This window comes from Globicephala melas, chromosome 16, assembly GCF_963455315.2.
Source record: "Globicephala melas chromosome 16, mGloMel1.2, whole genome shotgun sequence".
Taxonomy (NCBI): Eukaryota; Metazoa; Chordata; class Mammalia; order Artiodactyla; family Delphinidae; genus Globicephala; species Globicephala melas.
Window position 1 is genome coordinate 40,934,910 of NC_083329.1, and position 13,618 is coordinate 40,948,527.

Consider the following 13,618-nt stretch of genomic DNA (forward strand, 5'->3'; position numbering starts at 1 on the left):
CAGATTTAATGAATTTTGATAGCTCTCTCATGTTCATGGGGATGCCATCCTTTTTATTTTGAGAAGTGATGACTAATGATCTGTGACTTCTTACTGTGTCTGTCCGCCCCTAATGCCTGATCTTTCAAATCAACAAAGTTTTCTGTTGGAATTTCATGTAGTGGGCAATTTGTCAACTGGCTTAAAGGCAATATGGAGCAGCATGATCTATTTTTTTGTGTTAGCAATATCTATTGGCAATGTGGGGAGATGGACAGGATGCATGAAAAAGAGGCTAAAATCTTAGAGATCACTTGTGTGGGATGGCGGGCCTTGAGAATGAAACCTAGAGAACTGCAGTGGGCATGGAGAGTTGGGGGAGACATTCAAGAGAAATTCCAGATGTATCTGGATAGGACTTGAAAAGTGAATGGATAGGGCCATACAGGAGCTGGTGTCTCAAAAGAACTGGGAACTCCTAGCTTGGGTGACAAGCTGATTGTAATATTATTAATTGAAAGAAAGAAGCCGAGGTTTCAAACAGATGTATATACTTTACTATGTTAATTTGATGCAATTGGAAAATACTAGGAGTAGTTATTCAGCCAGTACTTGGAAATACAGATGTAGAAATCGGAAGGGAAATATGTCTAAAAGTACAATTTCCATACTTTCCATACCTCTTCCTTGAGGCAGAGCTTTCATACATTTCTGTCTCCTCAACACCAAGCAAAATATCAGGCACTTAATAGGCACTAAGAAAGGATTTGGCAAATTGAAAACTAGGAAATGTCATATGGCTTAAAGATAGTGAATCCTAGTTACCCACCGAATTCCTAAGCAGTAAAGTAAAATTGATATCATTATTCAAATAGAGGCCAAATATTTTCTAGGGTTGTGGCATTAGAGATTCATGTGTAGGATCAAGGGCTGTAGTCACTGTTCTTGTAGGCCTCAATCATTTCTTGCACGCTGTTGTCCTGTGACTCTCAAATTACTAAAGCAAAGTAACTCGCCAGGAGAACTGGCAAATTAACTCCACTATTCAAGCTCACCAGTTTCAATTCTGTGGCTCATTGTCTGTGTAAAATATGTATATTTTCCTTAGAAGGAGAATTTTTTGTTTGTTTGTTTAAATACAGTCATAAATAGCTTTAAACTGTCTTAATATAGGTATGGCTTTTTTCCAGGGATTGAATTTATTCGACAAGTTCCTTGCACCTTTATTCTTGACAGAGGCAGGATAAAATTCTATCAAATACAGGCACTTTCAAATATATGTATTTAAATGCAATGAAGATGCAGTACCCAAATCCAGCAGCCTTAAAAGATTTACTGTGCCAGGGAGAAAGCCATTACAAGAAATATGTATTGAGCACTTATTTTTTTTTTTTTTTGCGGTACGCAGGCCTCTCACTGTTGTGGCCTCTCCTGTTGCGGAGCACAGGCTCCGGACGCGCAGGCTCAGCAGCCATGGCTCACGGGCCCAGCCGCTCCGCGGCATGTGGGATCTTCCCGGACCGGGGCACGAACCCGCGTCCCCTGCATCAGCAGGCGGACTCTCAACCACTGTGCCGCCAGGGAAGCCCTTGAGCACTTTTATACATTGTACGCGGATAGACTTATGGGCTTGGGCCACAATGTTGAAGAAATATATTACAATCTGCCCTCCCTCCTATAAAGGTCAGGGGAAAATAAACAGGCAAATTCTATATAGAATGATCAAAGCCACCATAGGGACTAGTAGGATGCAAGGAAGGGCTTCCGATCAGTGGTCATGCCTTTCCAGAGGAACTGTCTGTCTTAGCATACAAAGCATCAATGAAATATCAGTGTGAATTAGACTGTTGATTAAAAAAAAAAAAAGGACGAATGATTCAGGAAGAACAGCAAATGCCTGGAGGCTAGAAAGAGCATGGTGAGTTTAAGGCAGTGCAAGTGTTTGAGTATGGCTGGCAGAGAAAAGTATGCAGGGTGACTGATGAGAGCTGAGGGTTAATTATGCCCATTATGTGGAAAGAAAAGATGTTAAAGGTCAGCCTGCTAGGCAGTATAAGTAGGTCAATGAACAACAACATGAAAATCAGAGGGACCATGATACAGTGATATTTGTGGTATCATTGTGACCCTTGCTATTAGTTGTTAATTAAAGAGATTTAGACAGGTACTTCCCTGGTGGTACAGTGGTTAAGAATCCGCCTGCCAATGCAAGGGCCACAGGTTCGAGCCCTGGTCCAGGAAGATCCCACATGCCGCGTAGCAACTAACCCCGTGCGCCACAACTACTGAGTCTGTGCTCTAGAGCTTGCAAGCCACAACTGCTGAGCCCTCAAGCCACAACTACGGAAGCCTGTGTGCCTAGAGCCCATGATCCGCAACAAAAGAAGCCACCGCAATGAGAAGCACGTGCACTGCAACAAAGAGTAACCCGCACGCAGCAATGAAGACCCTATGCAGCCAAAAATAAATAAATAAAAGAAATAAATTTTTTAAAAAGTGAGATTTAGACAAAAAAATTATGCTTGAGCAACTGAAAGACAGTGAATTATTGATAATTTAACCATTTAATGCTTGTATTAGATGCCCAGAGTATAAATATATAAATTATTAATATTTTTTAAAAAATACTGCACTTCTAATAATGAAGATGAATGTTCTGGACTTTGTTAGAGACACTCCATGCATGAACTAATTCATCATCATCTAGAATCTAAAATGTGCTTTCATATTTCTATTGCATAATTATTTTTTGCTGTATAACTATGGTGATTGCATAAACTTCCATCCAAACTGGGACATTTTTGAGGGTGAAAGATGTGTTATAAATAATTACACAAGGACAATAGGCATAAACATGAACGGTCCTGGGCAAACCCAGGACTGGCTATGATTCTTATTCAAAATGTGTGTTTCATTTTAAAGTGTGCTTAAATGATTGCAATTATGTAAAATTTGGAATAGTGTTTTGAAATGGAACACCCTTTTCTCTTTTAATTAGATGTGTTTTAATCCTTTAATATTTTAAAGTTGGTGAACTACTCCATTTTGCCTTCCTAGTTTCACCTTCACATTTTTGTCAGTATACTTAGTAAATAACTGGCAGAAATAGATAAAATGAAGATGATAAATTTCTAATTTGTGACACCAGCTGTTAAATATGCATACAGCTTTTTAAAGCAGAATTCTTCTTCAAAGTCTAAAAGAGGATACTTCATTGTATTTTATTTTTCCTTAGCTTCCAAAACAGAAATTGGGATCAAGTCCAATAAAAAAAAATTATGGCCAATGAAAAATGAAGCATTATTAAAATAAGAAAAAGGGAAGAATTTGAAAGACTTACTGCAGAGGAGAACTACCAGATTGTAGCACTCCAATGGATCCTTATACAAGGACACAATACTAAGCTAATATTCAAGCAAGTGGCACATTATTATTCTTACAGATTGATACCTTTGCTTATTATCCCCTTGACTGCACACAAAACACAATAATTTGAATCTAATAATGTCAGTGAAAACTTCCATTAATAATATAAAGTGTTATTAAAACAAAAAAAATTATCTGTGGCTTGTCCCAATTGATTTTTGTTTCTATAATTGATAGACTGAGTTTCACTATACCTGGGTACACCAGGACAACTGACTTTGATAATAAAGAAAAATAACTGATTTCAGATTCCAAGTGGGGCAGTTTGGAAACAGTGCTTTGTCAAGTTTCTTAACTCCCACAGAGTGTAGCACCACAGGGCTCCAGGTAGATCCACAGGAGACGATGGAAACACATTTTGGAGTTTTATGTAGTCCAATGATAATTAAAATAAAACCATGCAAGATGAATCTCATGCGTGACTATTTTACACAAATGGTAAAAAGAGCCTTTCTTTGTTGAATGACTCCCAAACCCCTACTGAATGAAATCCAAGGAAACTGCAGTCGAACATAAGGCTCTCTCCAGGGTCTGGCTCTATACCTCATTTCCCTGTTAACTGCTCGTAGCCTGGTACATCATGCCTCCAAGCTTTTGCTTCTGTTCTTCCTTATGGTCAAACGTATTTCCTGCTTTCATTCATTAGCCAAAGCCATCCAATACAACACTGAGCTTGGGATAATCCCCAGAAAATTTTCCCTGAGTCCCAGATTAATTTAAATGTCCTTAATCTGTGCTTCGTTAGAGCTTTTACATTGCCTTCCTGTTAGCAGTTGATGTGTTGTATTTGGTTTATCAGCTTACGTGATTCTTTCCCCTTCTAGACTACCCATTCTTCAAGGACAAAGAAACAATCAATAAATACAGAATCTAGTGTGTATAACATAATCGGTGCTAACAAAATATGTCCTAATTTGAGCTAAAATTAAATGTATCGATGTATTATTGTTTGCAGTTGCACTGACAGATAATTAAACCATTTCTAAGGAAATGCATCTTGGTGAAGTGAAATAAGTATGGCTTTAGCTTAGATAAACTTAAATTTGAATTTCAATTCTGCTGCTTATTAGTGATGTAACTCTGATTCAATCACTTGCCCTATCTGAACTTTAGTTTTGACATTTGTACCCATAAGCATAGTACTAAGTACTAAGGTTGTGGCTATAAAATATACATAAAACACCCTGTACAATGTACATGCTCAGTAAGCTTCTTTACCTTACTTCCTTTTCTTTTAACACTTCTAAATTTAAAAAAAAATGCCATAGGGCTGCATATCTATATCTATTTTTTGCATGTTTAGATATGAAAAAGTCAGACAATACATACTAGACATACTGTGTGTCCTTGCTTATTTCTGTTCTTTTACTTAAAATGCTTTTCTCCTAGCCCCGATCTCTATTTGGTAAATTCATACTCTCCTTTCACTGCTCAGCTCAAATCTTACCTTCTCAGTAAAGTCTCTAAGAATTAACGGATAGATCATCTGGGTTTCCACAATACCTTTGTAAATGATTTTATTACAATATATTATATATTATTAAATCAAAATTGTAATGCCAAATGGATTCCCTTAGCTTTGAAAAATTTTGTGGTTGAAGATCATTTTTCAAAATAAATAATGAAACATATACTAAAATAATTTCTGGACAAGCAAGATCTTTTCGTTTTAGTTTTGAAAAAGCAATAACATTTAAAAACATAACACATTATTAAAATAAAAATATATATAAATCCAGGCACTTTTTTTTTTTTTTTTTGCGGTACGCGGGCCTCTCACTGCTGTGGCCTCTCCCGTTGTGGAGCACAGGCTCCGGACGCACAGGCTCAGCGGCCATGGCTCACAGGCCCAGCTGCTCCATGGTATGTGGGATCCTCCCGGACCGGAGCACAAACCCGTGTCCCCTGCATCGGCAGGCGGACTCCCAACCACTGTGCCACCAGGGAAGCCCCAGGCACTTTTTAAATACATTCATTGGTTAAGCTTTTGTGGTCAAAAATTAAATCCACTTGGTAAAAAACAAACAAACAAATAGGAAACAAAACCTAAACTAAATGTTAGAAGATATAATAAATTATAGTATGTAGAATTACATACATTTGACCAAGGCATTTATTACATATAAAAATATCAGTATTTGAATAGCACTGTAATATAAAAAGTTATGTTAAAGAAAAGCAACACAGATAATGTGTTAGAACTGTTGCACTTCACCTTTTTAAAGAAAAATTGGCTAATTGCAGTTCAAATTAATTTTAATTTTTATAGCTTAAAAGTCCCTACAGTAGCCTCTAGAGGATTCGCTGATAAACACAAGAACATTAGAACGTTAGCTATATTTATAAACCCAAGAACGTTAAGCAATTAGTTAAATTTACCTTAATAACCAAATCAAACTTCTGGTGAAAGTCTCTATTTACTGGCTCCAGGAGACTAAGTTCTGCAGTCCTTGGATGCATATGAAAAAATCGTGGGTAATCCTCAGGAGTCCCTGAAAGACATTGATATTTCAGCACTTAATTGAGAACAATAAGTAATACGTGTATTTGCTATATCTATTTCCCTTCATTAACTGAGGAACAAAATCATAATTTTATTAGTAAATTAAGTTTCAAAATTATACAGTCTAGGGAAAGCAGATGCAAATGTGGTATATCATTCATTAGTTTATGAGTAAGAGGGTGAAAATACCTGTTTGGATGATTTTCCAAATATCTTTTATTAAGTGAGTAATTAATTTGAAACTTCAGCACATAAAAGAGATATAAAGTGTATTGAGAACAAATTTTGAATTATAAAATTGTATTTTAGTGGTACATAAATCTTAATTATAATCTGCATCGCCTTTCACCATATCTTGTGACAATGACTAGTAATTTGTACCAAATTGCTTGGAAATTAAAATAAGAATATTCTGTTCTAGCTGGGCAAGTATTTTTTCTTAAGATAAGTATTCAGCTGAATACCTCAATCATATGAAATAAATAAAATATTTTGAATTACTCAGTGTCTACAGAGGATATTTCTTTTTTTTGCGGTACGCAGGCCTCTCACTGTTGTGGCCTCTCCCGTTGCGGAGCACAGGCTCCGGACGCGCAGGCTCAGCGGCCATGGCTCATGGGCCCAGCTGCTCCGTGGCATGTGGGATCTTCCCGGACCGGGGCACGAACCCGCGTCCCCTGCATTGGCAGGCGGACTCTCAACCACTGCGCCACCAGGGAAGCCTGACAGAGGATATTTCTTAAATGCAGCCATTTTAGTAAGTTGAAATTTCCTTGAATTGTATCATTTTCCTTTGTATACTACAACATTCTTTTTTCCCAAAGTGAAAATAAAGTGGAAGTCAAATCATATAACTGTGGAATATATGCATTTAGCATAACAATAATGATAAGAATAAAATAATACGGCTGCCAATTATTGAATCCTACACTGTACTAACTGCTTTATATAAGTAATCATTGATAACTCTGTAAATCATTCCCATTTTACACAGGAGAACTTAGGAGATTTGCAATATTAAGTAATTTGTCCAAAGTCAAAGAGACAATGTCAGACAGAACTTGCATTCAAATCTAGGTTGACAGATGCCAAAAATATCCAAAAATGCGTTAATTGCTATACTGTTTTGCTTCAACTATGAGACAAGAAAGAAAATTTTCCTGGGCATTATGTGAGGGGAGAAAATGTATGCCAGTAAAATAGACTTTAAAATCCAGAAATTAGGGCTTCCCTGGTGGCACAGTGGTTGAGAGTCCGCCTGCCGATGCAGAGGACACGGGTTCGTGCCCCGGTCCGGGAAGATCAGACATGCCGGGGAGCGGTTAGGCCCGTGAGCCATGGCCGCTGAGCCTGTGCGACCGGAGCCTGTGCTCCGCAACAGGAGAGGCCACAACAATGAGAGGCGCGCGTACCGCCAAAAAAAAAAAAAAAAAAAAAATCCAGAAATAGTCAAAATTGCATTTGAAAATTGAGCTTATGATAAAGGAGTCATCTCAAAATAATAACGGAAAATGGATTTTTGAATAGGAGCATTAACCTAATAGGAGAGACAGAAAATGATAAAATTGTGTCTATTCTTCATACAATATACTAGAGTAAACCCCAAAAGGATAAGATATTCATGCACAATAAGCAATAAAACAACAGCTAGTAATAGATGAAAACATGGATGAATTCTATTCTAATGTGAGAGTGGGCATAACTTTCCTACCTATGGCTCAAAATAAAGAATTAATAAGGAAAAAGAGTGATAAATTTAATGGCATTACAAATTGCATGGCAAAACACAATAAACAAAGTAAAACTGCAGGTGACAAACTAGGGAAATATTTGTATTTACGTCAGAGACAAAGGCTTATATCCCTAACATATGTACATTTTCAAATTAGGAAAGTAAAAGATCAGCAATATATTTATTAAAAAATTTTGGGATAGAGAATGAACAGATGGTTCACAGAAAGAGAAAGGCAGATGACTCTTGACTGCACACAAAGATATTCACCTTTATACATAAGAAGAAAAACTCAAAACCACACTGAGATTCTATTTCTCTCTTGCTCAGTTAGCAATGGTCCAAGGTGGATGCCAAAATCCATGAACTGAATTTTTGCTAATGATCCCACCATTTTTCTCACTATACTGGTTCAAATCTCCTTATTCCTCTAATACAACTCTGCATATATTTTCCAAATGATTCTTCCTTGTCTGTCATTCTCCCCATGGTTTTCACTTACACAGTGTTTGCTCATTCAGAGTCTTGTCATTTCATTCTTCTACCACTGTGATAGCCTCCTAAATCTTCTAACATCCCATTTACTTATAATCACTGAAATGAACGTTACTTGAAATAAATGCCACTTTCCTTTCCCAGTTAGCTAGATACAATTTTTACTTATTGTTTACTGTGGTGATCCCCAAAGTAGGATTGAGGAAAAAATATCAAACCTCTTGGAACAGGTTAAGCTGGCGGAAGAGTAACAGGTTAAGATGGCGGAAGAGAAAGACGCGGAGATCACCTTCCTCCCCACAGATACATCAGAAATACATCTACACGTGAAACAACTCCTACAGAACACCTACTGAACGCTGGCAGAAGACCTCAGACCTCCTAAAAGGCAAGAAACCCCCCACGTACCTGGGTAGGGAAAAAGAAAAAAGAATAAACAGAGACAAAAGGATAGGGACGGGACCTGCACCAGTGGGAGGCAGCTGTGAAGGAGTTTTCCATACACTAGGAAGCCCCTTCGCGGGCGGAGACTGCGGGTGGCGGAGGGGAAAAGCTTCGGAGCCACAGAGGAGAGCACAGCAACAGGGGTGCGAAGGCAAAGCGGAGAGATTCCCGCACAAAGGATCGGTGCCGACCGGCACTCACCAGCCCGAGAGGCTTGTCTGCTCCCCCGCCACAGCGGGCGGGGCTGTGAGCAGAGGCTCAGGCTTCGGTCAGAGCGCAGGGAGAGGACTGGGGTTGGCGGCGTGAACACAGCCTGCAGGGGGATAGTGCGCCACGGCTAGCCGGGAGGGAGTCCGGGGAAAAGTCTGGGCCTGCCGAAGAGGCAAGAGACTTTTTCTTACCTCTTTGTTTCCTGGTGCACGAGGAGAGGGGATTAAGAGCGCTGCTTAAAGGAGCTCCAGAGACCGGTGCGAGCCGTGGCTAAAAGCGCGGACCCCAGAAACGGGCATGAGACGCTAAGGCTGCTGCTGCCGCCACCAAGAAGCCTGTGTGCGAGCACAGGTCACTATCCAAACCCCGCTTCCGGGGAGCCTGTGCGGCCCGCCACTGCCAGGGTCCCGGGAGCCAGGGCCAACTCCTCCAAGAGAACGCACAGCGCGCCTCAGGCTGGTGCAACGTCACACAGGCCTCTGCCGCCGCAGGCCCGCCCCGCACTCCGTGCCCCTCCCTCCCCCTCGGCCTGAGTGAGCCAGAGCCACCGAATCAGCGGCTTCTTTAACCCCATCCTGTCTGAGCAAAGAACGAAGCCTTATGGCGACCTACACGCAGAGGCGGGGCCAATTCCAAAGCTGAGCCCCTGGGAGCTGTGAGGGCAAAGTAGAGAAAGGGAAATCTCTCCCAGCAGCCTCAGAAGCAGCAGATTAAAGCTCCACAATCAACTTGATATACCCTGCATCTGTGGAATACCTGAATAGACAACGAATCATCCCAAATTAAGGAAGTGGACTTTAGGAGCAAGATCTATGATTATTTCCCCTTTTCCTCTTTTTGTGTGTATGTGTATGCTTCTGTGTGAGATTTTGTCTGTATAGCTTTGCTTCCAACATTTGTCCTAGGGTTCTATCTGTCCGTTTTTTTTCTCTTAATAATTATATTTTTAGTTTAATAACTTTATTATATGTTATCTTTATCTACTTTTTTCCTTCCTTCCCTCCCTCCTTCCTTCCTTCCTCCCTCCCTCGCTCCTTTCTTTCTTTCTACTTCTACTAATTCTTTCTTTCTACTTTTTCTCCCTTTTATTCTGAGCCGTATGGATGAAAGGCTCTTGGTGCTCCAGCCAAGAGTCAGTGCTGTGCCTCTGAGGTGGGAGAGCCACCTTCAGGACATTGGTCAACAAGAGACCTCCCAGCTCCACATAATATCAAAAGGCAAAAATCTCCCAAAGATCTCCATCTCAACACCAGTACCCAGCTTCACTGAACGACCAGCAAGCTACAGTGCTGGACATCCTATGCCAAACAACTAGCAAGACAGGAACACAACCTCACCCATTAGCAGAGAGGCTGCCTAAAATCATAATAAGTCCACAGACACCCCAAAACACACCACCAGACGTGGATCTGCCCACCAGAAAGACAAGATCCAGCCTCATCCACCAGAACACAGGCACTAGGCCCCTCCACCAGGAAGCCTACAAACCCACTAAACCAACCTTAGCCACTGGGGACAGACACCAAAAACAACGGGAACTACGAACCTGCAGCCTGCAAAAAGGAGACCCCAAACACAGTAAGATAAGCAAAATGAGAAGACAGAAAAACACACAGCAGATGAAGGAGCAAGATAAAAACCCACCAGACCTAACAAATGAAGAGGAAATAGGCAGTCTACCTGAAAAAGAATTCAGAATAATGATAGTAAAGATGATCCCAAATCTCGGAAATAGAATAGACAAAATGCAAGAAACATTTAACAAGGACCTAGAAGAACTAAACATGAAACAAACAATGATGAACAACACAATAAATGAAATGAAAATACTCTAGATGGGATCAATAGCAGAATAACTGAGGCAGAAGAACGGATAAGTGACCTGGAAGATAAAATAGTGGAAATAATTACTGCAGAGCAGAATAAAGAAAAAAGAATGAAAAGAACTGAGGACAGTCTCAGAGACCTCTGGGACAACATTAAATGCACCAATATTCAAATTATAGGGGTTCCAGAAGGAGAAGAGAAAAAGAAAGGAACTGAAAAATATTTGAAGAGATTATAGTTGAAAACTTCCCTAATATGGGAAAGGAAATAGATAATCAAGTCCAGGAAGCACAGAGAGTCCCACACAGCATAAATCCAAGGAGGAATACGCCAAGACACATATTCATCAAACTGTCAAAAATTAAATACAAAGAAAAGATATTAAAAGCAGCAAGGGAAAAACAACAAATAACACACAAGGGAATCCCCATACGGTTAACAGCTGATCTATCAGCAGAAACTCTGTAAGCCAGAAGGGAGTGGCAGGACATATTTAAAGTGATGAAGGAGGAAAACCTGCAACCAAGATTACTCTACCCAGCAAGGATTTCATTCAGATTTGATGGAGAAATTAAAACCTTTACAGACAAGCAAAAGCAGAGAGAGTTCACACCACCAAACCAGCTCTACAACAAATGCTAAAGGAACTTCTCTAGGCAAGAAACACAAGAGAAGGAAAAGACCTACAATAACGAACCCAAAACAATTTAGAAAATGGGAATAGGAACATACATATTGATAATTACCTTAAATGCAAATGGACTAAATGCTCCCACCAAAAGACACATTAGCTGAATGGATACAAAAACAAGACCCATATATATGCTGTCTACAAGAGACCCACTTCAGACCTAGAGACACATGCAGACTGAAACTAAGGCAATGGAAAAAGATATTCCATGCAAATTGAAACAAAAAGAAACCTGGAGTAGCAATTCTCATATCAGACAAAATAGATTTTAAAATAAAGAATATTAGAAGAGACAAAGAAGGACACTACATAATGATCAAGGGATCGATCCAAGAAGAAGATGTAACAATTATAAATATTTATGCACCCAACATAGTAGCACCTCAATATATAAGGCAAATACTAACAGCCATAAAAGGGGAAATCGACAGTCACACACTCATAGTAGGGGACTTTAACACCCCACTTTCACCAATGGACAGATCATCCAAAATGAAAATAAATAAGGAAACACAAGCTTTAAATGATACATTAAACAAGATGGACTTAATTGATATTTATAGGACATTCCATCCAAAAACAACAGAATACACATTTTTCTCAAGTGCTCATGGAACATTCTCCAGGATAGATCATATCTTGGGTCACAAATCAAGCCTTGGTAAATTTAAGAAAATTGAAATTGTATCAAGTATCTTTTCCAACCACAATGCTATGAGACTAGATATCAATTACAGGAAAAGATCTGTAAAAACTACAAACACATGGAGGCTAAACAATACACTACTTAATAACGAACTGATCACTGAAGAAATCAAAGAGGAAATTTAAAAATACCTAGAAACAAATGACAATGGAGACATGACGACCCAAAATCTATGGGATGCAGCAAAAGCAGTTCTAAGAGGGAAGTTTATAGCAATACAATCCTACCTTAAGAAACAGGAAACATCTCGAATAAACAACCTAAACTTGCACCTCAAGCAATTAGAGAAAGAAGAACAAAAAACCCTCAAAGTTAGCAGAAGGAAAGAAATCATAAAAATCAGATCAGAAATAAATGAAAAAGAAATGAAGGAAACGATAGCAAAGATCAATAAAATTAAAAGTTGGTTCTTTGAGAAGATAAACAAAATTGATAAACCATTAGCCAGACTCATCAGGAAAAAAAGGGAGAAGACTCAAATCAATAGAATTAGAAATGAAAAAGGAGAAGTAATAACCGACACTGCAGAAATACAAAACATCATGAGAGATTACTAGAAGCAATTCTATGCCAATAAAATGAACAACCTGGAAGAAATGGTCAAATTCTTAGAAATGCACAACCTGCCAAGACTGAATCAGGAAGAAATAGAAAATATGAACAGACCAATCACAAGCACTGAAATTGAAACTGTGATTAAAAATCTTCCAACAAGTGAAAGCCCAGGACCAGATGGCTTCACAGGCGAATTCTATCAAACATTTAGAGAAGAGCTAACACCTATCCTTCTCAAACCCTTCCAAAATATAGCAGAGGGAGGACCACTCCCAAACTCATTCTATGAGGCCACCATCACCCTGATACCAAAACCAGACAAGGATGTCACAAAGAAAGAAAACTACAGGCCAATATCACTGATGAACATAGATGCAAAAATCCTCAACAAAATACTAGCAAACAGAATCCAACAGCACATTAAACGGATCATACACCATGATCAAGTGGGATTTATTCCAGGAATGCAAGGATTCTTCAATATACGCAAATTAATCAACATGATACGCCATATTAACAAATTGAAGGAGAAAAACCATATGATCATCTCAATAGATACAGAGAAAGCTTTCGACAAAATTCAACACCCATCTATGATAAAAGCTCTGCAGAAAGTAGGCATAGAGGGAACTTTCCTCAACATAATAAAGGCCATATATGACAAACGCGCAACCAACATCATCCTCAATGGTGAAAAACTGAAAGCATTTCCAGTAAGATCAGAAACAAGACAAGGTTGCTCACTCTCACCACTCTTATTCAATATAGTTTTGGAAGTTTTAGCCACAGCAATCAGAGCAGAAAAGGAAATAAAAGGAATCCAAATCGGAAAAGAAGAAGTAAAGCTGTCACTGTTTGCAGATGACATGATACTATACATAGAGAATCCTAAAGATACTACCAGAAAACTACTAGAGCTAATCAATGAATTTGGAAAAGTAGCAGGATACAAAATTAACGCACAGAAATCTCTGGCATTCCTATACACTAAAGATGAAAAACCTGAAAGTGAAATCAAGAAAACACTCCCATTTACCATTGCAACAAAAA

The 13,618-nt window shown here is 39.0% G+C and overlaps 1 protein-coding gene across 1 annotated transcript in view; it reads right to left on the reverse strand.

Annotated features, from left to right (window-relative positions):
- PCDH15 (protocadherin related 15) overlaps positions 1–13,618 on the reverse strand; it is an 807,822-nt gene that overhangs the window by 309,607 nt on the left and 484,597 nt on the right. The window contains exon 10 of the mRNA XM_060286024.1: positions 5,785–5,897. Coding sequence (XP_060142007.1) covers positions 5,785–5,897 — 113 coding nt within the window. The remainder of the gene's footprint in view (positions 1–5,784; positions 5,898–13,618) is intronic.